The 26,620-nt window shown below is 48.0% G+C and overlaps 1 protein-coding gene across 2 annotated transcripts in view; it reads left to right on the forward strand.

Annotated features, from left to right (window-relative positions):
- Positions 1-26,338, forward strand: part of LOC124065584 — a 34,092-nt gene extending 7,754 nt beyond the window's left edge. The window contains exons 3-19 of one of the 2 annotated variants that reach the window (XM_046401070.1): positions 983-1,236; positions 1,328-1,617; positions 2,396-2,633; positions 2,713-2,957; positions 12,538-12,735; positions 12,824-12,904; positions 13,157-13,269; positions 13,642-13,700; positions 14,096-14,185; positions 20,476-20,519; positions 21,396-21,586; positions 22,142-22,212; positions 22,898-23,055; positions 23,680-23,824; positions 23,925-24,068; positions 24,543-24,884; positions 24,991-26,338. In XM_046401070.1, the coding sequence (XP_046257026.1) occupies positions 983-1,236; positions 1,328-1,617; positions 2,396-2,633; positions 2,713-2,957; positions 12,538-12,735; positions 12,824-12,904; positions 13,157-13,269; positions 13,642-13,700; positions 14,096-14,185; positions 20,476-20,519; positions 21,396-21,586; positions 22,142-22,212; positions 22,898-23,055; positions 23,680-23,824; positions 23,925-24,068; positions 24,543-24,866 (2,645 nt within the window). In that variant the 3' untranslated portion in view covers positions 24,867-24,884; positions 24,991-26,338. Of the gene's footprint in view, positions 1-982; positions 1,237-1,327; positions 1,618-2,395; positions 2,634-2,712; positions 2,958-12,537; positions 12,736-12,823; positions 12,905-13,156; positions 13,270-13,641; positions 13,701-14,095; positions 14,186-20,475; positions 20,520-21,395; positions 21,587-22,141; positions 22,213-22,897; positions 23,056-23,679; positions 23,825-23,924; positions 24,069-24,542 lie in introns of both variants that reach the window. The other variant, XM_046401069.1, reaches the window with a different exon arrangement.
- Positions 26,339-26,620: the final 282 nt, after the last annotated feature.

Raw genomic sequence — 26,620 nt, forward strand, 5'->3', positions numbered from 1 at the left:
TTCAGTCTTATTTTCACTTTTTTCTTGAGTTCTGAATTGACAGATCAGCTAGTTTATTAAACCAATCATTAACTGACACGGCCTGATGAAAACACGTCTCCATCACCTTCCACTTGTTCATTTACGCTGGAGGTTAACCCCACTGTTGATAAAAGAGGATGTTGTTGCAGGCTTGGTGTAGTTTTAGTGTTTTTATGTCCAGTGGGCGCTACCATCACCTGGAGTCCAACATGTTGGTTGTTTCAAACATTTATCCTTTACTTCTAACTACTAGCAACAGTTTCTCACACGTGTTCAGTGGCAGCAGGTTGTGTTCAGGTGCTCCGGCTGACTCAGGTCGGGTGTCACTGCTTCAGCCTGAAACTCCTGCACAGAGCACAGTTCAACGCCTTCACTCTGTGGATACTGCAGTACTGTCAGTAGGAGCAGCAGTAGTGAGAGTGTTATTTTCAGCAGTGGTTTGTGTTTACATTCGTTCTACCTTCCAGCAGATTAAAGGGCCGTTCTGTCATTTCTCCTGTCAGTGAAGTAAACAGGCGGCTTCAGGAGCTTCGTTTAAGCCAATTAGTGGAAGCTTAACATCAACTAGAACAGATCTTATGCAACTCTACTCACAAGCGTTACTACACACCACTACTCACTTCCTGTCCTCTGTTTAGCATCTATTTGTAGTTTGTATCTGTATGAAGACAAGTTCAAAATATAACTGAAATACATCAATAAGTGGTGCTGTAAAAAACAAAAGTTTTGCTTCGTTACCACCAATACCTTGATGATTTGGTTATATATACAGTATGTATATACATATACATATATGTGTGTGTGTGTGTGTGTGTGTGTGTGTATATATACACACACACACACACATATATATATCATCTGCAAACAGCTTTGATGCATGGTCTATACTTTGTGAAAGAGGTTCTAGCTGTTGTACACCTGATAATGTGATGTTTAGACCTTCGCTTCTTTTTTCCTGCAGGCGCTACGTCCACGACGCCTCCGGCCAGCATCTCTCCCAGCCCCACCCCTCCCTCCTCCCTTCATCTAAAACCAGCCAATCAGAGGAGGGGACGGGACGGTGAGGGTCAGAAGTTGTCGCATCACGAAGTGCAGCAGGTCGAAGTGGAACTGGTGACCCTCAAGACCGGCATCATTCGCCAAACCATCAAATACTCCGAAACGGATCTAGACGCTGTACCTCTGCGGTGCTACAGGGAGACCGACCTGGACGAGGTGACCTAAATTCATCCAATCAGATTTGGTCTGCTTCATCTCACCTGGAATTTGAATGCTGATGTGTGATACGCGTTGGTTATTGTTGTAGGTGATGCGGGCGGAGGCGGAGGCAGCTGAGGAGGCGGAGGCAGACTCGGCCTTTGGGAGCAACCGCAGCGTCCTGGGAAACTCCAGCCTCAGCCCCATTGATGCTTCCCCAAAACCCCGTACAGGTGGAGGGAAGGAGGATGAAGAGGAGGAAGACGAGGATGAAGAGGAGGAGGAGGACGAGGAGGAGGAAGGAGTGGTGAGCTGGGCCAGTGTGCGAATGCTGGGAGACAGACAGAGACAGAGAGCCACCAAGGAGGAGGATGAGGTGTTCAGTCTGCTGCTGAAGGGGTGAGAGATCACACTCATTTTAAGGGATTATCGTGAATCAGCCAATCACATTAAAGCAGAAGTCTGACAATGCGTGATGTGTGTGGACATGAGGGGAAATGATGTTTTCAGAGCGTCACTCTGAATCGAATCACGTCGGTGTATTCACATTCCATCAGAGGCTGGATAAAATGGACGTAGTGATGTCACCTCAGGGTTTTTGATGAGCAGGAAGTGGGCCTCAGTGTGGGCCGTTTCAGCTGTCTTACCTCAGCAGCGCCTGACTCCGCCTAAGAGGCGGAGCTCGGGTGGAGCTGAGGCAAGCAGAATGATGCCTGGCTGCTGACAGCCCGCTGACAGCTTGCTTTTTCACTTATTCTGTCTTATTCTCACACTCTTGTTATGCAAAGCTTTAAGCCTTGATATAATGTAAACAGTTGAGTATAATTCACCACAGCAGTCATCGACACCCAAACTGTGTTTTGCTTCAGGCATGTTGATTCCTGCTGCCTTCAGTTTTTAGTCCGGCAGGAGGTTCATCACCAGCTTGTTTTCAGTTTTTGGAAAACCACTGAGTCTCATTAGTGTAAACGTGTGGTCACGTTGACTACGTAGAAGGGGCTACCTGTAAGGCCTTATTCTCATGATCTCACTCTGTATCCTGTATCCTGGGGTGCTGAGCCCACACACTTTAAGCCCTTTTGTACCCAACTTCCTGTTGGGTTGTAGAGCAGATTCAGTTCAGTAGTTCAGGAACACCAGAGTCTGCACCAGAGTTCAGTGTTTGTTTACCTTTCAGGCCACTGGAGGCGTCATCGAACACACATGGTGGCCTCAAGTCTCCGATCTCCCTCGGCAGTCCCCGTCGACCCTCCGACGGCAACCTCGACTCCTTCAGCCGGCATTTTGAAAGCATCATGGAGTCCCACCGGGCCAAAGGCACATCATACAGCAGCTTAGACAGCGTCGACCTTCTTACCTCTGGATCCACATCTGTGTTCACCTTTGACCTGCCCACCCTGACCCCAGAGATCCAGGTAGGAGAACGAAGCTGAAGGCTAGAATCGTATGGATGCGTGACTGCAGGAGGTGATGCTCATGTGCTTGTGTGTTCAGAGTCAGATCTGTGAGAGCGCCAAGCAGATTATTGAGCTGAGTTTCGCCCCGCTGGCCCATCCGGACCCTTCTGCCCCCTCAGAGTCTCGCTCCGAAATCACCCTCAGTGGGCTCAGAGGCGGCTCCAAAGACGACTGCAGCCCTCCGGTTCGATCCAGGTCTGAGAAAGAGTCGTGTCGTCGCTTCAACCACAAAGAGTGCTTCCGCAAGGCGAGCTCGGCCCCCTCACTCCACAGCAGCCACAGGTGAGTCTGATCCAGATTGAGGACAGGAAGTGTTTGCTCTGGTTTCTCAAGTTCACTGTGTGGCCTTCATCACCATTAACCTTCTCCATGTAGAAATACCAGAACTCCCTTCTCAGTTCCTCTCCTTAGTTCTGTGTTTGTCATGTGTACCAAGAGAGCCCGGACCCTCTGGGGCCCGAAGGCTCCCGGTGGCCTGTGTGGTAGCGCTGTGGTGATTTGAGGCACAACCTCTGCTGCTAAGGCTGCTAAGATATAAAAATACGGCATTTAAATTAATTTTCATCAGTTTAAACGACGGGGGAAATGCACTGAAACACATTCGTTACGTGACGATACTCTGGGGACTGAGCGGAAGTTTTTTGTTAGGAAACATTAAAAAGAGAAAATGTCAAATAAACTTTTCTTGGGGTATTTAAGGTTATATTAGGATATTAGTTTAACACGGCAAAACATTTTTAGCCCTTCTGTTTCACTTGGCCTGATTATTCTGAGTGGTGCAACATAATAATAGTTTATTTGAGTACAGTGAGCCTTTGTTGAAGTATTATTACGTCTCCTTAATGCCACCTAATTAATATTTCAGTTAATATTGCAGTGACACAGAGGATATTCTCAAACAACAACAAATTGACAGCAGGTTGTCTGAATTCTCGTTGGTTTCTTGACAGTGAACGTCTGCTTGACTGCAGTTTGTCTTTGTTTCGTCAGATTGATGAAGATCGTTTTCAGGTGTGTCCGAATACAATACTCGCGTGCTTGGCTGGCTGCAGTCTTCCTCTTGTCCATACTGTCTGTGCAGTGATTCCTAAAGCCAAGAATTAATGTAGAATGTGTTGTAAACACAAACACTCCAGTATGTCAGGACTGAAACTTGCTGCAGTGACGCTAATCAGCCACATGGTGGCAGCAGAGTGTCACGTTGGAGTCATGTATGTCTTTGTAAGGGCGAAGCGTGAGGACATTTTGATGACTTTCTAAATGCTGAAAGAGCTGAGGAACTCATTTTGTCCCTGAAGGCCTCAGACGTGTTGAAGTGTCGGCGGGTGAGGAGGAACTGGATTTGTTGAAGCCGCTTGTGTTCAAACTGAAACTCGTTTGGCTTTTTCATGCTTTGAGCAGACACAGCTTTTCAACATCAGAAGCCCTCGAAACCTGTTTAAAACCACAGCATTTAATTCAGTTGGGAGACGTTTTGTGACTGGAAGTCATCTGTGCTGAGAAACGTTCTTCAGATATTTTTAACCATAAACTGGTCACTTCTGTGGCTGTCAGCATGTTTATGTGAGCAGAGAATTTTATGAGCGTTTCGCCCATCCAGGCAACACATACGCTCCTTGAGTATGAAGGGTGGGGTTTGTATGTTTCAGGCTAAGAGAGGCAGTCAGGACGGCAGGAAAACACAGATGTTAATCTCATCAGTTCAATTCAAAGTGAATCTTTCGCATTCAGCCTGTGGCTCCTGCAAATGCTTGAACATTCAAGGAAAGAAAATTAAGGCCTTGAAAGTTTTTGAAAACAGACCTAAGTAGGCAGTTGAAGTGTTTGGATTTTTAGATTTGTTGTCATCAGGTCAACGCAGCGTTGGTGTGCTCATGTTAGCTGTGTGTGATGAACACACTCCTCTCTCAAGCTTCAAACTGCAGAGCATAGTTACGCACGTAACCAGGTGTCTATGAATCGATCAGCCCAAACTCTCCACACTGCTGATGGCTGAGACCCAGACCAGAGTGATCACGATGTTGACGGATGTGGAGTTACGTCACCCTGTTGTTGTAAGGTCACCAAATGTAATCCGCTCAGTCTGTCGATTTAATATAACGCCATTAGTTTTTAACGGAGCCTCAGACGATTACAGAAGTACTCACTGGTACAGCGAAGCGACTGCATGATTCACCAGCTCAGCTCAGCGGATTCAGGTTTTAGTCATATTTCACTCTTAGTGGTTTGTCATGGAGGAGCGACTGTTTAGTTCCTGGTTCCAGGCTTAGGACGACATGTTTCCTGTCATGGTGTTCGTGTCATCGGTCTTCTTCTCAGTCCCTTTGGTGACCAGTCTTGGTTCCACATCCTCTCGTGGTCAGCTTCCAGCTCGACACGATGGTTGCTTTTGACCAAACCATACCACATGGCGTGAGTCTGCTGAAAGATCAGGACAGCGAGCAGCTTTTAGATCTGCGACAGCTTGAAGCGGTGATGGAGGGTTTGCTTCAGCTATGCTCTGCTGCACTGCTATTACAGACACTGTAAAGTCTGTATTTAACAAGGGGTCAGCATCTTGTTATTCACCCCACATCTTTATGTCAGTTCACCTCAGAAAACGTTTGTTTAAAGCTGGAGAGGGAGAGAGACTCCATATTGTTTCAGCCTGAAACAGTCAGAGAGGATTAGCATCGTGCACATTAGCATTCAACCACTCCATGAAGGTCACACTTTGTTTATGAGGGAATCTGCTGCATCAAAACCAAACGTCGCAATAAGAGCAAGAACACGTGCAAACATTTGTCTGAGATAAAACAACCAATCAAAATATTAACAAAGACAAACAGCGCTACAGCGCTAACCTCGGTGTTAAATAGTATATTGTGTTTCCTGTGGCTGCTTTGCAATAAAAACCCCAGAGTTTGTCCAGTTCATTTGTTTTCACGTGAAGCAGCAGCAGCAGGAAATGTTAGCATTAGCATTAGCTTCATCCAGCTGTGATACAGCTGTAGGAGAGTGAACAGGGATGCTGATATCGGCAACACTGGGTTACAGGCTGCATTGTTTCCTGTCGGTCCCTCATGTGTGGGGATGGCGGACTTTGCCGCTACCAATAAAAGCTACCATGTAAGATAATTACTGAAAGACTGAGGACATTAAAAGGTTTTAGCAATGAGGATGAGATGAGAATCTTAAAGGTTACAGCTTTAACCCGTGGTTAACTTGAATTCAGGGTTTTTCCCCACTGTTAGCTTGAGCACAGAATACATTTGATCCCCTGGTTTAGCCCACGATCAGCTTTATCTGCAGGATGGCTTTCTCCCACAGTTAAGCTCCGTAACATCCCAGGCTTAATCGAGATCTTGTTTGATCCTTGACGTAGCCTTAGCTGGAGCTAATCTTTAGCTCCAGCTCGTGGTTAGCTGCAGCCCCGTCTGTACTGTACTGTCGGTACAGTGTGGTCTGCAGGGCATAAGAATAGCTTTCAGATGAACACGGAACAGCTCAGTCATGTTGTTCAGGGGCTAAGAAAACGTTTTCCTGTTTTCTTGTTCAAGTTTTTGACTTCTCAGCACTTTCACGTATTCAAGGAATGAAATGAAAACATCTAAAGTGCTGCTGGGAGGTTTCTGTGTTTCAGTCTGGAGGACTTCACTGTTTTCCTTTGGCCTCGGTCCACTCCCTCCGCTGGGTGTGGACGCTGAGAATTCAAATTCAAACACAAACTTTATTGTTTCCAGTTGAAAACAAACCTGACCACAGTAAAAGTTTCCAGAAGGCAAAGCAAAGAATTCAAGATCACACCCAAACAGCTTCTTCATCATCATCCTCTAATCCACATACTGAGTCTCTCTCTCTCTCTCTCTCTCTCTCTCTCTCTCTCTCTCTCTCTCTCTCTCTCTCTCACACACACACACACACACACACTTTTCACTTTTATCAGCCTATAGAGGGAAATTCCAGATGGATTCATTCAGCCAGCATTTCAGAGATGGGATGGAAAGAAAGACCTCCCACTCTTGTCAGACAGCTAGAGACACTCCCTGAACACAGCAAACTCTCAAAGCTGCTCCTCCTCCTCCTCCTCTTCCTCTCAGTGTGGATCTTTTCCATCTGCTGTCTATGTGCTGTGACCTCTGACCTCTGACCTCTGACCTGCTTTGTGCCCGACCGCTGGTGGTGCTGCTGCTGGTTTAAAAGTAGTTGAAGCGTGTAGACGTTCCTGTTGTACTACTAGTATGCTTTTATACTAGTAGTATACAATGTAACATACACAAATACATTCACAGTAATAAATGACCTTTTTGGCATTTTTGTAAAAAGAATTTTTGCAAAATTCTTTTGTAATCTGCACATCAACAAAAACAAGCAGAGAGCACAGACCAGTAAGACCTTAAAACTGAATGAGAGCTCAAATACAGGAAAAGTTTGAAAAGATGAGAAAGATGAAAAGATGACTTTGTTAGAGTTTTTTTCACAGCGAATTGAACTGAAGTAACGTATCACAAGATGTGAAAAAAGACAAAACCTTCCAGGAAGGTCGATGGACTGAAAGGAAGGTAAGAGGAGACAAAGAGAGGAAGAGGGGAAGGAGAGGACAGCAGGAGGAGGAGGGGGAGGGGCGTCCCGGGCCAAACGGGGAGGAAACAAATACCTCCTCCCCCCACAGCTGATGGACGAGAGGGGAGGGAGGAGAACCGACTGTGACGAGAAAGAGAGAGAAAGTTGTGCAGTGAAGTTAGTGAGAGAAAAGCCGGCGTTGGGGTTTGAAAAGTGTGGAAGAAGCCGAGAGGAGGAGGACAAGGAGGACGCAGCCGACAGCGGAGAGGAGGAAAACCAAACCAGATGAAGGAGGAGGACTGAAAACAGACGGATTAGAGACGAGACGCTGCTGCTGCTGCCGCCGAAGGAAAACACACAGACAGTCAGACGGCGAGCTGGAAACAGATGATGATGTCGTGTTGTTATGATGTCATCAGATTAACGTTTGGGTGATGTCACTCTGTTTACCCTGGTAACGGATATCGATGTGCATGTCGCGGCTGTTTGGCCGCTGACATCACAGGCTGTGGGAGTGGGCGGGACCACGCCAACATGGCCAGATACCTGCTGTGCTGGGGGGGCGGGGCTCTGGAGGACAGGTACCTGTACGCCCCGCCCTACCCGGCCGTGTACAGGTGAGTGTGTGTTCGGGATCTTCAGGATGACAGTTTAACCATACTGAGCTGCAGTTTGAGGTCTGTCAGTGGGGGGCGCTGCAGCAGCCGCCGAGCATGATGCAGCTATGCAGGGAGCAGCAGGCGCCGGGGCTCGTGGGTAATGTTTGGAGCCTTCAGCATACCAAAGTGAAGGGAAACACCTGAGCATTAACTTTTGGTTTGGTTTGCTGTGCAGGAGGCTCCGGTGGTTCGCTGCTCAGTGAGATGACGTCTCAGTTCTCACACTGAACCCGTCTGAGTCTGCTTTTGGACTGATGCTCTTCAGGTTTCACATCTGAACTGAGTGTTTCTTCTGTCTCTTTCAGCCTGCTGCGTCTCGTCTTCACTGTCAACCAGTGGAGAAAAGTACATTTACTCAAGTGCTGTGCTTAAATACCAGTCTGAGATACTTAAACTTTACTTGACTGTTTCTACAGTGTGGTGTGGGTACTTTTACTGAAGTAAGGCCTTCCTCCATCATCCTCAGAGTGGACGGACAAACACTCATGCAGTTATTTGACCCTTGTGGCTTCCTGTATGTCATCATCTTCCAGCTGAAATGAGGATTTCAGCAGAGCAGAGCTGAGGCCTTGATGTGTTCAGGGAGGAGTCTGTCTCTGACAGGACAGCACTGACTGGAGTCCGCTGATGCTCGGACGTACCGTGTCCCTCAGGTTGACCTGTGGACCCCCCCGGTGTCCTCCTGGGTTCGGTTCAGTTTGCACCGGTGGGTCTGACTCAGCGGTTAGACGCTCTGCTCGCAGGCTTCGCTCTGCATCACTTCAAACAGAATCCGTGATGAACCTTCCTGTGTTTCAGCGAGTCCACAGCTTTCTGCTGAATGAGAGTCCCTGCAGGCGGATCATCTCCTCTGCAGCGTCGAGGATGTTTGCTGTTTTTAGGTTTTCTACTGAGCATCCATAATAGATCAAGCACTTGTTTCGGTCCTGAGTGCAACACGTCGACTCTTCTGCTTTCTCACTTAACACGACACTGGAGATCAAAGTCGTAATGATGAATCAGTTATGTGAGATGTGTATTTTTACTGTGAAATCAGGTGTGTTTCGGCAGATTTAGACTATAAATTCTCAAGCATTCAAACACTCGACTGATGACTCAGAAGCAAAATGATGTTGCAGAGGTGGAAATCCTCTCGGTGTGGACGGATGGACCAACGGATGGACAGACACGTGGTTGCATGGATGGTTGGCAGTTGATTAAAGCTGATTAAACTACAGGGAGCAGCTGCTTTAAGCAGGAGGCTAAAGGCTACCGTGTTCAGGTGGAACCGATGGGCTCGGAGCTGAGAGCCACAGACAGGAAGTCTGGCAGCGCTGACACAGATTGAGATGTTGTTGGTTTGAGTGCGAACATGAGATTCATTGACACAAACACAGTGTGATGCGTTAGAAGTGCTGGTGGTTTCTGACTGGATGACTGAAAGCTTTCTGTATTTGTTCCTGTTTCCTGTCGTTTGCTTCACTCTTTTGGTCTCCTTCTCTTCTCTGTTCCCCGCCTCTGCCGGTGAGACGGTCGGTGGACCCAGCTGATCTCAGCTCAGAGACAGGGGCTGGCTTAAGGATCTGGTTCGTACCTGAATGTTGGTCAGTGTTGGTGCCACTGTGGACATCTTCAGTTTGGGTGTTTTGGACGCTGGCAGAAATCTACTCGACTTTTCTGCTAAATTCAACTAATTATTGCTGTTCACCATACTATTATCCAACATGACTGACACAAAATCCTTCCTACCTGTCTCAAGAAGAGCTACTTTTCCTTCAAATGGGTTTGATTTTTAGTTACTGTCTCACTCCTAGAATGGAGTCGAAATGGCTGTCAAAGGGCTGAGACACAGAAACCGGCTGCATGGCATCTCTTGGTGCAGACAGAAGAAGGAGAAGTCAAGCCACAGGTGTGCTGAACCTGGAACACGACTGCTGTGTCCGCTACCTTTGACCTCTGTCATGTTTTCAACAAGTCATTCATCTGGGCTGGAGTCAGGGCGTGGTTAGCAGACACAGCTAGCAGCAGCCATAAAGGTCACTGACCTTATCTCCGGTTCTTTAATCTGCAGAGGTACGGCTTGATTAGCAGCTGTGTATCCATCCGCCCTGCGCTTTGGCTGTCGAGTCACTTTACAGGAAGAAATAGTCTCACATCTTGTAGTTTCTCATTTTCTTTGGAAAAAGTTTTTACTATCCAAAGCAACATCACGGTCACAGATTAACTCGTGGTTATTTTCCCAGGGCCTCTGAATGTTTCAGAGGATGTTTTAATCAATCTGCACTGAGGGTTTGCCTGTATTTTTCTCTGTGTTTGGTGCATTAATCTTAAAAGTGGGACATGATCAGATGTAGTTTTATTTACATGGAATAAAAGAAGCAGCAGATGATGTGAAATAACCATCTGTCCGTCCTTGTACTGGGCTGATGGGTCAGTGGAAGTGGTCGCTGCAGTCAGAGATGGTTCGGCCCTCGGTGGCTGCTGGGTAAAAAACAAAATAAGAAAACAAGAATTTCCTGGCGTCCTGTGGAGTGAAGTTGCCTGGCTGCTGGTGAGGAGGTTATTTCTGTCCTGGATGAATGGGTTGTGTTGGTGGAGGAAAGACTCAGCGACAGAAACATCCGGACTCACATTCCCTCGCTTCTCCCTCATGAGGAAATACTACGAACACACCAGGCTGGCTTCCATTCTGCCTAGAAAGGTCTGCAGAGCTGCGTTCGGTCAATAAAATCCACTGCGTTTGTCCCCAGGATCGAACTGGCCTGCTGCTCCAGTTGAGCGATCCAAACATCTGACTGCTTGAACACCTGGACAGGTGGGAAGAGAAGATGAAGATGTCCGTGTGTGGTGTCGCTGGTCCTCGGTTGGTTGGTTCTCACTCCTGGTCCTTTAGTCTGGTGCTGTCTCCGGACCGCCTGGAGTCAGCAGACCCTGAAGAAGAGCAGCATGGGCCCTTTTTCACAGTGGAACACATCAGTGTCGGTGTGACGAGCAGGCCAGAAGTCTTCACTTCCTCACGCCGAGTTTCATGACTTGATGAGATGCTGACCGATGGGGGCGCATTAACAATCCGGTTTGTTGTCATGTTAACAAGCCTGCGGCAGGACCAGAGCTGCTGGCAGGAATGGAAATCAAACTGCAAACTACAGAGGACAATCAAACGAGGGGAGAGCTCGGATATGACCCCCATGACATCACTGTGACATCACCAGGGTTATTTCCTCCTCCAGAAGTCCTTAAACTGAGCTTCGTACCTGAGCGAGCCCGAGCCGCTGAGGGGAAGCTGAGTTCATTAAGGGAAGTCAATGGAGACCACACGGTGGTTCAGCCACTTCCCACTTTCACAACTCTGACTTCCCCGTGAAGCCTCCAGTTGCTTTTTACTGTTCAGATAGTTGGCTTGTGTGAAGAGAGGCTGCGATGAAGGACGGCTGATGGAGGACGGACTCGTTTCACCGACAGCAGAGAGGTGCGTTACATTAAAACTAATTCTGCTCGGCGAGGCCAAGTGAGAGTAAATGAAAGTGCGGCAGGTGTAAATAGACTGCAGTCTGCGAGGTTGTTTAAGGAAATAAAACCACACCATGTGAACGACCAATGAGTGAAAAGTGCCAAACTGCAGCCTGCCTGCAGCTGGTGTTCGTTTATCAGTCAGACAGAGGAGGAGAAAACCGCCGACATCAGTGTGGATGCTAACAAAACAACTGCAGTTCAGGTGTTCTGGAGGAACTGAAGCGATGGAACATCATCACAAGCTCAACTTTATTTCCATAGCAGCGTGAGGGAAAATGAATTGAAATTGTGCTGGTTTGAAAGTGAAAACTATTTCCTGCTGACTTTAACTGCATCCATAATAAAAGTGAATGTGTGAAATAACGTGAATGAAATCTGATCAGTCTGATCAGCTGCAGCGTCCAATCAATACCTTACAGTATATCCAGTAAGCAGGGCCTGTCAGCGAAAGGCCTCCGTGAATCGGACCTGCAGCGCTTCAGGTTCAGGAAAAGAAGAATCCCAGCACTTGTTAAGTTTGCATCATGAGAAGTCCTGCTGTACTCAGCTGCAGCCACTTCCTGTTTGCACTGTAACCGTAGAAACAGTCAGTGTTACTGATGACAAATCACACTCGCGGCGCTCCTCTGTCGTTATTTCTTCTTCCTGTGACCTCTGACCCTCCCAGGTCACACATAAACACTGAGGGTGTGAGCACAAAGACCAGAGCTGCTCCTGTGGGGGCTCAGCCCTTCATGGTTCTGAATCTATTTGGATCAGTAGCTCATGAAAAAGAAAAAGATTTCGTATCATATGTTTAAATTTAAATGTGGATAAGCAAGAAAGTACAAACAGAAAGACGAGTGGAGCTGAAGTCCAAACCGCAGGGACATGGCCGCACTGAGAGGTGAACGGTCACGGGTCGGTCCTGATACCGAGCGGGACCCTAGCAGCTCGGCTCGTCGGGCTGTCAAGCTAGCTTTCACTGATAAACTCCAATATCACGGGTCAACAGCAGGTTTTCTCCTCCCCTGTACAGATGGACGTGTGTCGCCTCAGCTGAGACGCCATGTCCTCCTCATTCAGAGCTGAAATGTTCGCGTCTGTTTGAGATCCTGTTAATTCGTTTTGTTTCAGCTGAACCAAAGGGGACCTGAAAGTCCTCAAAGTGTGTATGTGTGTGTTGCCAGGGAGCGTCCGACGAACCGCCCCCCCGAGCTGCTGTACCCGCAGGCTGACGTGGCGGAGCGTTTGGCGCTCGGCGGCAGCGACGAGGCGCTGGCCAACGGTACGAAGGCCGACTTGCAGGCGGCCAAGCGTCTGGCCAAACGGCTCTACAACCTGGACGGTTTCAGGAAGTCTGACGTGGCTCGACACCTGAGCAAGAAGTGAGTGTGTGTTCCTGTCCTCGTGTTCAGGACGTCCGGTTCAGCAGCCGCTGGTTGTCTTCACTCTGCTGTGTCTCTGTCTCTGCAGCAATGAGTTCAGTCAGATGGTCGCAGAGGAATATCTCAGTAACTTCGACTTCACCGGCCTGACCATCGACCAGGCTCTCAGGTCAGTCCTGTCCTCGTTCTGCTCCTTATTGCTTTCTAATCCAAATCAAACTTTATTAACCTCGCAGGTCTACAGGACAAAGGACGAAAAGCCCAACAACTGCTGCTCTGATCAAAAGTCCAAAAGAAAAAGTGAAGGAGGGAACTACAGCTCCCACCATCCAGCAGCCAATCACAGAGCTTCCTGACAGCGTGGCAATTAGGTGTCAGACATCGCTGAAGAGGTTCGTTAACCGACATTTTGTCTCCTCAGGAAGTTTCTGAGTAAGTTTGCTCTGATGGGAGAAACTCAGGAGAGAGAGAGAGTCCTCGCTCAGTTTTCCAGGAGGTACCGACAGAACAACCCAGAGAGTGAGACCACTGAAGGTACCTGTCTCACTGTATGTCTGTATGTCTGTCTGACTGACTGTCTGTATGTCTGACTGTCTCACTGTATGTCTGTATGTCTGACTGACTGACTGTCTGTATGTCTGTCTGTCTCTCTGTCTGTCTGACTGACTGACTGACTGTCTGTATGTCTGACTGTCTCACTGTCTGTATGTCTGACTGTCTCACTGTATGTCTGTATGTCTGACTGACTGACTGTCTGTATGTCTGTCTGTCTCTCTGTCTGTCTGACTGACTGACTGACTGACTGTCTGTCTTGTCTTTTCTTGTCTGTCTGTCAGCAGTATCCTAACTTTAACAGTGCTCTTACCTCTGTCTGTCTGTCTGTCTGTCCGTCTGTCTGTCTGTCAGACAGCATCCACACTCTGACGTGTGCCGTCATGTTGCTCAACACGGACCTTCATGGAAACGTGAGTCTCCTTTGATGTGGTCTCACTGTCATCTGAACTGGACCTGAAGCTGACTGATGCAGTAAAAATATTCATCTCTGAGATGTACTGCAGTATAGTACTTGAGTAAATGTACTGAGTTACAGAGGAGTGTACGACAGGTCTGTGAGAGGAGCTGCCACAAGATTAGAAAATGTCATTAAATATCTGAAGTTCCTGGTGGGGAAAAACTTCTATCCCAGTGAATTGTGGGAAATGTAGGATTTAAGTCAGGATGCCTCAGGATTCAGTTCTGTCTCAAACTGGGTCTTGTTTGTTCCTCAACTTTACTGAAATACAACTCATTAACTGTGTGTGTGTGTGTGTGTGTGTGTGTGTGTGTGTGTGTGTGTGTGTGCGTGTGTGTGTGTGTGTAGAATGTGGGGAAGAGGATGTCCTGCAATCAGTTCATCTCCAACTTGGAAGGTCTAAACAATGGAAAAGACTTCCCCAAAGATCTGCTGAAGGTATGACAGACACACACACACACTCACTCACACACACACTCAGACTCACACACACACACACACACACACACACACACTCAGACTCACACACACACACACACACACACTGGGCTCCTTGGCTTGTGACTGTCAGAGCAGAAACAGGGGAGATTAACATTAATTTCAGCTCTTTATGACCGCCGGACTGAACAAGACTGTGTGTGTGTGTGTGTGTGTGTGTGTGAGTGTGAGTGTGAGTGTGTGTGTGTATGTGTGTGTGTGAGTCTGAGTGTGTGTGTGCGCGTGTGTGTGTGTTGTGTGTTTCTCCCACTCTTTTGTTTCTATCTCAGTTTTTCCATCTCAGCCTCTAAGCGTTTAACATGAATCTGCATCACCTCTTCACCTCCATCATCATCATCATCATCATCATCATGTCTCTGTGTGTGTGGTCTCATGGCTGCTGGTGAAGCAGTGTGTGTGTGTGTGTGTGTGTGTGTGTGTGTGGTCTCATGGCTGCTGGTGAAGCAGTGTGTGTGTGTGTGTGTGTGTGTGTGTGTGTGTGGTCTCATGGCTGCTGGTGAAGCAGTGTGTGTGTGGGCAGCAGCTCTGACTGACTGAAGACTGAATGCAGAATGTTGATGAGTGAAAAACATGAATTATACTCCGTCTGTTGTGTGCACATTTTCAGTTTGCTCATCTGAGGATGGAAGGAGGAAACACTTTTTTCAGAATTTTAAATAAAAATCTCAAAATATTGCAACATTTTTAAATGCTCATCTGATGAGTAAAAGGTTTTGTGTGGATAAAAGCGGACGATGAGGAGGCCGTTAATGCAGAAACAGACACGTCTGGTTTCCATCAGGATTTCTGCTGTTTGACCGGAGCTCTTTAAAGACTGAGGCTGCTTCTCAAACTCCAGGATGCTTCCTTGGTAGGACGGGTCCTTCAGAGTCTCTCGCAGACCAGGACCAGGCCAGCGCGTCAGAAAGGTCCCGCTGTTGCTGCGTGTTGTGCCGTCTGTGATGCCGTCTTGCCGCTCTCGTTTGCCACTTTTAAAAAGCCCAGCAGAGCGACAGGTGGTGGTGATAAAGATCTGCATGATGGCTGTTTGCCAAGACTGAGAAGAAGAAACATGCGCAAAGGATTGTGGGTACTCTTGGCTGGCATCTGATGAATCTCTTTGTGGGACTCAGTCCTGGACATCTGGACAGGCCTTCAGCGGCTTTCAGTCCTTGAAATTCAGTTTGAGGATCCTTCTTTGACTTTGAGACTCATAAAGTCTTCTTGTTACGCTGACTTCTTCTGTCGTGGTTTAATGGGACCGACTGGAGAATCGACTCCACCTGCTGGTCAGTGAGCTCATCCACACAGCAGGACCCACGAGAATCTCTTTCATTTTCATTCCCGATTCTTCTTCTTCTTCTTCTTCTTCATCGTCGTCTTCCTGTGTTTGGCTGACTTGATTTTGTTGTAATAAGTCATTCTTAGTGTGTCTGTGGTTGGTTGTTGGTCACATTTCAAATCCTGCTTCCTTTCCCTGCGTGTAGACTCTACTTCCTCTTCACTTCCTGCGTCAAATAAACGACAGACAACCAATCAGAACACATTTACAACACATCAGAGATCCCAGCTCAACATCAGCATCTTCAGATCTGATCAGCTGACGGGGATGTGAACCCAAACTTCCGCTCGTCTCATCTCTAATGGGCTTTGAGGAGAGCAGAGGTATTTTAGGAGGACTATGGTGACAGGAAGTTCATTAAAAGGCGGTTTTGACACGGACAGAGTGAATGTTTGCGTGGCAGACTTTGTGCAGAGGAGGACACATGCTGTCCTCTCAGCGCTACCCGTCGCTGTGCTCCAGTCAAACAGCACAGATGGTGAACCGCGCCTCCACAGGCTGCGACTTCCTGCTTCAAATCAGAGCTAAAAAAGTCAACGAGGAGCTCCTGCTCACATGAGGAGGAGCAGGAGGACGAGGACGAGGAGATCGGCTCCTCCTCCTGTTCGCATGTGGAGGAGCAGGAGGACGAGGACGAGGAGATCGGCTCCTCCTCCTGTTCGCATGTGGAGGAGCAGGAGGACGAGGACGAGGAGATCGGCTCCTCCTCCTGTTCGCATGTGGAGGAGCAGGAGGACGAGGACAAGGAGCTCCTGCTCACATGTGGAGGAGCAGGAGGACGAGGACAAGGAGCTCCTGCACACATGAGGAGGAGCAGGAGGACGAGGAGATCGGCTCCTCCTCCTGTTCGCATGTGGAGGAGCAGGAGGACGAGGACAAGGAGCTCCTGCACACATGAGGAGGAGCAGGAGGACGAGGACGAGGAGATCGGCTCCTCCTCCTGTTCGCATGTGGAGGAGCAGGAGGACGAGGACAAGGAGCTCCTGCTCACATGTGGAGGAGCAGGAGGACGAGGACAAGGAGCTCCTGCACACATGAGGAGGAGCAGGAGGACGAGGAGATCGGCTCCTCCTCCTGTTCGCATGTGGAGGAGCAGGAGGACGAGGACAAGGAGCTCCTGCACACATGAGGACGAGGAGATCGGCTCCTCCTCCTGTTCGCATGTGGAGGAGCAGGAGGACGAGGACAAGGAGCTCCTGCACACATGAGGAGGAGCAGGAGGACGAGGACGAGGAGATCGGCTCCTCCTCCTGTTCGCATGTGGAGGAGCAGGAGGACGAGGACAAGGAGCTCCTGCACACATGAGGACGAGGAGATCGGCTCCTCCTCCTGTTCGCATGTGGAGGAGCAGGAGGACGAGGAGATCGGCTCCTCCTTTGCTGATTGCTTTGTTTTATATCAGCTAATTGAATATTTCAAAAATACATTAAACACCAAAATAAAAAATCTGTGTTAAATAAGCTGAATATTAAAACATGGAGACATTTTAAATCCAAAATTAAAGTAGGAATAAACTAAAACTGATTTTCTGGAACTTGAACATGTTGAACATATTAAATACAGAACACGTGAATCACGTCAACATGTTTCTCTCAGAGTAGAGCATCTTTGCTGTGAAATCTGTGCTTTGACATAAAGTGCAGCGTCATATATTCACATGATCACAGAATTGCTGAGTCACTGTTGTGTTTGTCATGTTTTCAGTGGATTTTTGGTTGTTTTTCTCTCAGCTACATTTACATTCAGCTCTGTGAATCCTCCTTGATTGACAGCTCCGAGGAGAGCAGGGGGGCGGGCCGAAGCGCCCGTCCCTGCGCTCTCATTGGCTGCTGCCGCTGAGAGAAAATGCGCATTGAGAGAGCGAGGGCAAAAAGAGAGAGAGAGAGAGAGAGAGAGAGAGAGGAGGGAGGGAGAGCAACACTCCTCAACAGTTCAGAGTCTCAGCACAGAGAGGAGGAGAAGAAGAAACAGAAGAGGAGGCGGAGGGAGCTCACCTGACGGAGGGATTCTCCTGCAGGACGAAGACGACACCAAGCGAAGGAGGACAAGAGAAGAAGAGGAGTGGGAGTGAAGTTGGAGGACGAAGAGGTCTCATGAGAGGAGGAGGAAAAGGACATCCTCTCCCTCTCTTTCTGTCTTTTTCCCCATAGTGCAACAGGAGAAACTCTCCTGTTGTCCTCTCCTCCCTATCAGCTCATCCCCCTTTCCCTTCTGCCCCTCCGTCACCCCTCCATCTCCAGTCGGGGCCAGTTGTGGCGTCTCAGGAGGAAGCTGACGTCACTTTTGGGGTGCTCGCTCTCTCTCTCCGTCTGTCTGCATGTGTGGGTGTGCTCGCTCGCCCCAGCCCTCCTCTTCTTCTTTTTTCTGGTGAATGTTTTGGTTGAGAGGGCGAGCTGCTGATGCGTTTCCTCCGTCACGCAGCTTTATTTGCAGTCCAGGGATTCTCCTCCGCCGCCGCCGCCGCCGCTGCCGCCGCCGCATCGGAGGCTGTGTTCAACAGACTTTTAGGAGGCTGAAGAAGACGAAGACGGAGCTTTGGTTTGGATATTTTTGGGCTGAATGTTTGAGCTGATGAATTACACATCACTGCTTCGACATTGTTGAGGGATTAAACACACACACACACACACACACACACTGTTTGTGATGTGTGTGTGTGTGTGTGTGTGTGTCGTTTCATGAGACAGAAAGTTGAAGCTGAAGACAAATTTAAAGTTATTAATTAATTTGCTGTAACATAATCTGATTCTGATTCTGTGACAGATTTTGACTTGAGCTCCAACAGTCATTTGATTTATTCATTTTTGAAAGAATTTCTACAATAATCTTTACCTTCTTGACTGTTTGCCAATTGATTTTTACTTTTCGTTGTGATAACCAAATGTATTAATTGCAGCCCTTGTTGTAACTGCAGTTCACTCTTTGTGTCAGCTGAATCAGCAGAACAGGATGTGCGCTGCCCAACTTTCAGTCTCGGCAGCAGACTGAGTGACGTTCACCTGTGACACCTGAGTGATCCGCCGGCTGTCAGCCTGCAGGTTCATGAGCCGGATGAGAAGCTGCTGTGTCTTTATGCCTGATGAATAGAGTGGATCCATAATGCAGCAGGCTGAGCTCCACTGAGGACGCCATCGATCGCGCCTGTCATAAGCAGCTGCCAGCGGACTTCACGTTCTACTTTGCACGTCCAGACGTCATCTGATGGGTTTGCTGAACATAAAAACGTCTTCACAGCTGAATCTGAAGTCCAAATTGGCAAAGTGGAGTCAGATTTTTGTGTTTGTACTTTCATATGAAGCTGATACTTCGGTGAGAAGACTGGACTGAGCAGTTCCTGTGAACATCGAGTTATTTGGAGGTGATCTGGAAGTCGTCCTCTCCTTTACAAGTCACATCTGTGTGGCTTTTTTAATTTCATCTTCTCTCTTCGTTGTCTTTGGATTCCTCCTCCTCTTCTTCTTCTTCTTCCTCGCTCGTCAGAAGAATTTCTTCATTTCAAGTTTTTCCTCTCTCCCTGGATCACAAAGACCAAGTTCAGACCGAATCAGATACAAACCCTCCTGTGAACTCTTAACTCAGCACGATGATTGGCGTCAACAGCATCCACTCGTCGGGACGCATGCGGTCGCGGTCGCTCTGCTCGGTCCGGAGCGGGCGAGATTCGAGGGACACCGACCCGTTCAGGTATCCCAGAACCCCCCGCTCCCGCTCCCTGAAGCCGCTGGCCTTCCCTGACCTGCTGGGAAAAACCCAGGACGGACAGCAGCACCGGCAGAGCCGCAAGAAGAAGGTAGAGCCAGAAGTACACGCTCTGAGTTGTAGATTTAAGACCTGCTTTCTTTTTTATTCACGTTTCATGTAGTGGCCGCAAGGGGGCGCTAGAACAAAAACAGGCTGGGCGGGGTTCTGTTAAATTCAGTCACCACTCTGATCAAAATACTTCAGCTGGTTTTTATTGCTGTCACTTAAACTCAACACAATAAAAAATTCTCGATGAGATCAGTGTTCTTCATCTCATGATCTGATTTTGATTCTGATCATTTTCTCATATTGATTATGATCAAACCGCCTCACTGTGAAACATCTGTCTTATTCTGACAGTGTAAATGTCCAGTGTATACCATCACCCTCCTCTGTGGTGGCCACTAAGATGGACGTGACAGCGTGACAGTCCTTCTCTGGGGTCAGTGATTGGTTTGTCCGTTCAGTGGCGGCGCAACATGGCGGACTCTGTGGAGGAGGAGCCGCTCGCTCTGTAGCTGTCAACCAAAGCAAGCCTGCGTCTTTGTGTGAATACTTTGAAAAGCAGGACCCTTTCCTGGGTGTCGTCCCCTCCGTCCCCCGCACTGAACTGGTCTGATTTGTTTAGCAGTTAAAATGCGAAAAATCTCCTGAGAAGAATTTGAGAAGCTGAACTTCAGTCCTTAATCAAATAAATCAGTCGTGAATCAAATATAAATCAGGGTTAACAAAAAGCCAGTACCCTCCCCCGCTCTCCCTTCAGCCCCCCCTCTTTCGTGACTCACTTCCTGAACAACATTAAGACAAACAGGTCTGATTGTGTTTGTTTTATACCTGCAGACAAAAGCTGAAACTCGTCTGTTACTGTCAGCTGTTTGAAGGAAACTCAAAAAGGAAGTCCAAGGATCCCACACACACACACACATACAGTCATGTTTCCATCAGACTCACCCTCACCAGAGCTGTTCCCATTACATGAGCCTGAACCTTAAACTGAACCTCTTTATCCTAAAATCTAGTGGTTTACCTTATGGGGACAGGCTTTTGTCCCCATAAGGCAGGTGAGTCCCCACTGTGTGAGTAAACAGTTGTATGTCCTCACAGTGTGAGTAACGCACACCCATACACACCTCTGACAGTACTGTGTGTGTGTGTTGTGTCTCTGCAGACTCTGTACAGCTCCATCAGGAACGAGAAGCTCCAGTGGACCATGTAAGTTTCCTCCTCCAGTATGAACCATCAACCGCCTTCCACTGGTTTAAACACACAGGGCGTACAAACATCTGAAGTGTGTGTTTAAGCTCTGTCTGCATGTTTCTGTGTGTGTGTGTGTGTGTGTGTGTGTGTCCCTGCTGCCCTGACTCTCTTATTTAAGCCTCTGTTGCCACGGTAACTGTTCCCTGCTTTCTTCCCTCGCTGTAATTACAGGTCAGCATCCCAACGCCCATGCCTGACTGTGGACACACACTCTCGGCTGTGTTTCTGTTTGCATTTTAATCTTCTGCAGCTTTCGTGATGGTAGATGAAGATGACAGGAAAGTTAAAATGAGAATTAAAATAGGAGTTCAGGAGCAGCCGATGTGATGATGGCGAATGATAATGACCTCCTGTCGGTTAGCCGCGTTGGTTTTTCCACATCCTGTCGGGATGCTCGTACACTTCGGGACTCTGTGGTCCTGAAAAGCATTTGAAAGATAAAACTCAGCAAGGCAGAAGCGACTTTGTAAAGCCCGTTGGTACTCCTTCATGATTTCAAGTTCAGGTTAACCTAATTGTCATTCTCTGCATGCGAGGTGTTAGAGTAGAACGAAATGTCGTTTCGTACGTCCCAAGATGGACATCAGTGCAACACATGCAGTCACAGACATCAGCACATAACATAAAACACCGTGAATCAACAAGTGCATTAATTATACATTTGAAGTGCTCAGGGCAGTGCTTTCATGGCTCTGACAGGTGGCGCTCTCCAGTCAAAAAAGAGCGTGAGGGTGGAAATGAGTTGAGTGAAGCTGAGATGATGATAAAATCAAACTGTGACACATTAAATGAAATGTGGACAGTTTAACCGATTCCTTCTGTCTTCTGAAGTGATGAGGAGGAGTTGAGGAAGTCCATGTCGGAGCTGACTGACGTTCGAACAGACTCCGCCTCCCACACCATGAAACGACTGGGCAGTGGAGGAAACCCGCTGGTGGGCGTCGCCCAGCAGGCCGACGGCGAGCTCTATAAGAGCGGCTTCCTGGTCCGCAAAGTACACGCCGACCCCGACGGAAAGAGAAGTACGTCGCTCTGTTTATTCCTTCATATAACCCTCATGTTTCATTGACCTTGCTGTTCGTACATATAAATAAACCTCAAATGAACCAACTGTCCAATGGTCACTGGTTCAGATTTGTTAGCTCTCAGGACTGGACAGACTGGACACTGGGTTGGTTTTGTGGCTGAAGTGGTTCAGGTGTCTTCTGGACAGGAACTGCTTTGTCTCGGTTGGTCTAAGCAGCCCGTTGTGATGTGTGGAGTTCCTCAGGGCTTAGTCCTCGGTCCTCTTCTGTTAACGCTGAGCCACGTTACATTAGGAGCGTGAGGAAGTTACATTCACCAAATATCAATCATACACTGCAGCTGAGCTTTCTGAGACCACCGAAATCAAATCAGGTTATTAAGAACTTTTTCTGAAAGTCACCGTTGACCCATTAAAATCCTGTAAAGTAGCTTTTCTTTAGCTGTTAAAGCAGTCCAGGGTCAACTTTAGGATCATGTCTCGGTTTCATAGTAAAAATAGGATGAAAGTGTATGACGATGTATAATATCCCATGATGCTTTGTTTTTCCCAGCTCCACGGGGTAAGAGGGGGTGGAAGTCTTTCTACGCCATGCTGAAGGGTCTGGTGCTGTACCTGCAGAAGGTAATCGTCTGCAGCCCTGCTGTTTGCCGTGCATTCCCGTGTCTGTTTCTGACTGTCCCAGATTGGGCGTATATGAGAGGAAACCATGTGGGTCAGGCGGAGACATCACACACACACAATCGATCTGTTTTCCTATTTTTAAACACACTTTGGTGAATTCAGGGCATCTGCTTGGAGTGTGACTCTGCAGTCAGACCTCTGGTGTGTCTGTACAGACGCTTTGGTCCCACCGTGAGAATCTCAGAATGTGTAAAGGAGGTTTGGTGTGCTGATGTTTGAGTCAGCGACTTCCTCTCTGTTTATATGTACATTAAATGTCATGCTTTGCATCTAAAACAGGTGAGGTGCAGGTGCTCGCCGCCGGTTTCTGGTTTCAACAGAAATGTTTTTTCATTTCACATCATAACAACATATTTATTTTTGTGTGTTACCTTGTACTGAAGCAGTGGCATTTAAACTTCTGTAACTTCTCTAAACAATCTGACACTCATGAAACTTTCTGTTACTACACAAAGTTAAACTCAAATCACTTTAAACGTCCTGCAGAGGCAAAAACCAGCCGCAAAGGAACAAACCGCTGTTTGTCCGATCTGTGATGGATGAGTGTGCAAAGCGGCGCCGACGCTCGCCGGACTCGTTTAAATGTGATAGGCTGACGCGGTGCTGCTCTGTGATTGGCTGACAGGATGAGTACCGTGCGGAGCGAGAGCTGACGGAGGAGGATGTGAAGAACTCCGTGTCCATCCATCACTCTCTGGCCATGAGAGCAGCCGACTACAGCAAGAGACCCAACGTGTTCTACCTGAGGACGGCGGACTGGAGGGTCTTCCTGTTCCAGGCTCCGTAAGAGTCTCTGCTTCTGTGTTTGTTTGTTCCTCTTGTCTGTTCTTTTCTTCTCTCCATGTTGGATGTTTTCAATAATTCTTTGCTGCCACATGCAGCGGTTTGTCTGTTGGCCCTCAGAGGTCAACATCCAATCAGAGTCACCCGCTGATTGACCTCATGGCTAAAGTGCAAACAGGAAGTGTTAATAACCAATCAGCAGCTGACTCGTCTTCATGGCAACAGTGTAACTGCTGTTCACCGAACACAAAGCATCCTGGGAAATGTCTTGGCGGAGAGTAACGTTTCTTTACATCAGTAACAGCCGCCCTGAACGCTTTAACACGTTCACGATCATCGTCATGGTGATATTTAACAGCCGCTTACTTCACGGAGCGTCTGGTCAGCAGATCAGCAGAGTGATGGAGACGAGCAGACTGTGCTGATTGGACAGATGGCTTCCTGTTGCCTCGGTGATGTGCTGTAAATAATGCAAAGAGAGTCAGAGCGGCCATCTTTAATGAAGTCCTGTGTTTTCGTGGGGAGGGAGGAGGAACTCACAGGTTTCCTCAAGTCCTCGGGACGATTCAGAGCTGAGAAAAACGATCAGTGTGAGTGTTACTGTCTCTCATCTTTTTGCTGCAGGAATGCAGAACAGATGCAGTCGTGGATCACCCGCATCAACGTGGTGGCGGCCATGTTTTCAGCGCCGCCGTTCCCAGCGGCGATCGGCTCCCAGAAGAGATTTAGCCGTCCTCTGCTGCCGGGATCCAACACCAAACTGTCCCAGGTACAAAAGTGAAACCAGTAGAGCTGCGTTCTAATAAGGACATGTCAGAGTCTTTGTCTTTCATATCAGGAAGGTTCAGTTTTGTCCTCTGTCCCGACAGGACGAGCAGGTCAAATCCCACGAGAGCCGCTTCAGGGCGGTTTCCTCCGAGCTGGCCGACCTCACTGCCTCCACGCCGGACCGTAAGGTGAAAGGTCGCGAGCTGGAGGAGCAGAAACTGCGACAGGAGTACCTGGAGTTCGAGGTGAGACCTGAGAGGACCCCCATATGGACTCTGTAGCCCCGAACCCTGAACCCTAACCTACAGCAGGATCTCACCGGACCCCTCAGACAGTCCCGTGACCGAGTCAGGACCAGAACCAGATTTTCCTTTTACTGTAGCAGTGCTCCAATACTTGACCTCCTAACATTAACCAAACAGAAGTTGCGTTTCACATCCACATTCACGTCATCCAATGAGAAAAGCAGGAAAATCCAGAAAAGAGTCACATGTCACTCAATTCTCAGGGTCCAGGCAGGTGACTCACCTCGACATTCGAGTTCAGGTTCAGAACAGAACTGAGCGCACGTTGTTATAATAAAATAATATTTTTGTCATATTTCCTACAGTTTTTATTGTATCTTAAAGTCACTTTTTGTCAAGAAACTTTATTGAAACTTCTGTCTGCTGTGACGCCACTGATCCGACCTGACGTCTCGTGTCTCCGTCCTCCTTTAGAAAACCCGATACGGTACATACGCCATGCTGCTTCGGGCCAAACTGTCGAGTGGAGACGAGGACCTGTCGGCCTTCGAGTCGCGGCTGTTTGACGATGGCGGCCTGCAGAGGGCGCACTCCAGCCCCACGCTGCCTCAAGACAACGCCAGCAAGGAGAAAACCCGCGGATCCAAGACATCAAAGAGCTTAAAGGTCACATCCTCTTCGTCTTCGACCTCCAAGACCAGCGGCAGCGCCAGAGAGGGAAGCAAGAAGAACGGCGGCGGAAACGACCAGCGACTGGAGCTGCAGAAGCAGAGCAGCAAACAGGAAGAGGCGCCATAAGTTCAGGTTTCACATGAGGTGTGTGAGGAGTCGGACATGCGGCGTCACGGGCGGCGGGCTGACATCCTTTAAACCTTTTCTGTTAAAGAACAGTCAGATTCTGATTCTGGTCTGATTCCTCCAGAGTCGAGCTGAGGCGTTCAAGTGCTCATCGTGGAGGGGGACGACTGAACGAACGAGTGGAGCGTTTTTTTGTTGTTGTTTTTTTTTTCAACGAGTTGAAACGTTCAGGAAACACTAATAATGTTTGAAAAGTGTCATGTGAGGACCACGAGTCATTTCAAACACAGCTGATGACTTTCAGAGTAAAAGCTTTATTTCCTGTCAGACCTGTCATTTCACGGACTCTCTGGAAGCTTTTTTTGTTAAAGTGATGGAGACAAAATGTCTCCCGCTGGATCAGAACACAAACAGTTTGTTGTGGTTGTTTCCTCGGAGCGACAAACGCTGACCTCCCGCTCGGCCGTCGCTCTGCCTCTCCTAGCAACTAACGGGGGAGCAGGTTGCCATGCCGACCGCATATGACGGGCAGAGAGCGTGGGACTGTTGCCATGCCAACCGAGTGAAGGGGAGAAGCGAGGATGTGGGGGGTTTAGACTCTGGAGTCAGGACTCCCCCGGCCAAACAAACAAACAGATAAACTGACAGAGGAACACGATGCCTCCTCCCCCGCACTTCACAGTGTGTGTGTGTGTTACAGCAGAGGAAAAGAAGTACTGCGAGTACACAGTAATACTGTGTTAGCACTTGTGTGCTTGCAGGAGTGTAAATACAAGCCGAACATGCTGCAGTTTGTTTTATTCATGTTGTTTTCCTCACTGACGTATGGAGGAACATTAGTGACTGAAATCTACTGAGCGATCGGTCTGCAGGCCGAGCACATCGTCCCGCCGCCGGTGCACGGCAACACGTCTCTTTGCCGCCTCAGAGTTAACCCAGGTGGAAGCACAACTTCCTCTTTCTGCTCCAGAAGTGAGAAAACCTCATCCAGAATCCCAGAGACATTTATAACATCAGTCCTGTGGTTAGTTCGCTTCCTGTGAGATCATAGCTGCAGAGGGAAGTGACATCATGACTTTGGCTCTCTATACTGCTGTAAAGGTTCTGCTTAATATCAAACAGACCAACAAAAAAAATGTTAACTCGACAAAATGAAGAACAGCAGCTGTGTCAACAAGAATTCAGCTCATTTTAAGATATCAGAATAAATTAAATGAACAGAAACGATTAAATAAGATAATTCTGTTATCAGAAACAGTAATAAGGAAGGACTATGGAGACATTACATTCCTGAAAGAAAAGGCAGCAGACTGGGCAGCTGGCTGTGTCTGGGAGTCCTTAAAATAATTATTCTTGTGTGGGAAAAGTATAGCAAGGCGAAAGTAGGAAAGAGCAACAATTGCTGTGGACGGTTTGTTTTGTGTTTGCTCCGTAGTTTCGTCACTAATGAACCTCCATAATTTTACTGTGCTGGAGAAATGTTTGAATCCGTCCACTTTGTCTGACCAACGCGACCGGGATGAAACGCATCAGAGGTTTCTTCTCTGCATTAATTTCATGTATTTTGCTGGAATGATCAGAAGCTGTGAGTTTAAATCGTCTAATGTGATGAAATGACGTTTTCTCCCGTTTTTTACCTCCAGTGGGGACGTGTCTCTGATCACAGGCTTCACTTCAGCCATCTTGTTCAAGTAGAAATAAGACAAATGGAAAGTGAAGCCCTGAAAGAGAGCAGACAGGAAGTCTTCCACTCG

This window comes from Scatophagus argus, chromosome 10, assembly GCF_020382885.2.
Source record: "Scatophagus argus isolate fScaArg1 chromosome 10, fScaArg1.pri, whole genome shotgun sequence".
NCBI classification, from domain to species: Eukaryota; Metazoa; Chordata; class Actinopteri; family Scatophagidae; genus Scatophagus; species Scatophagus argus.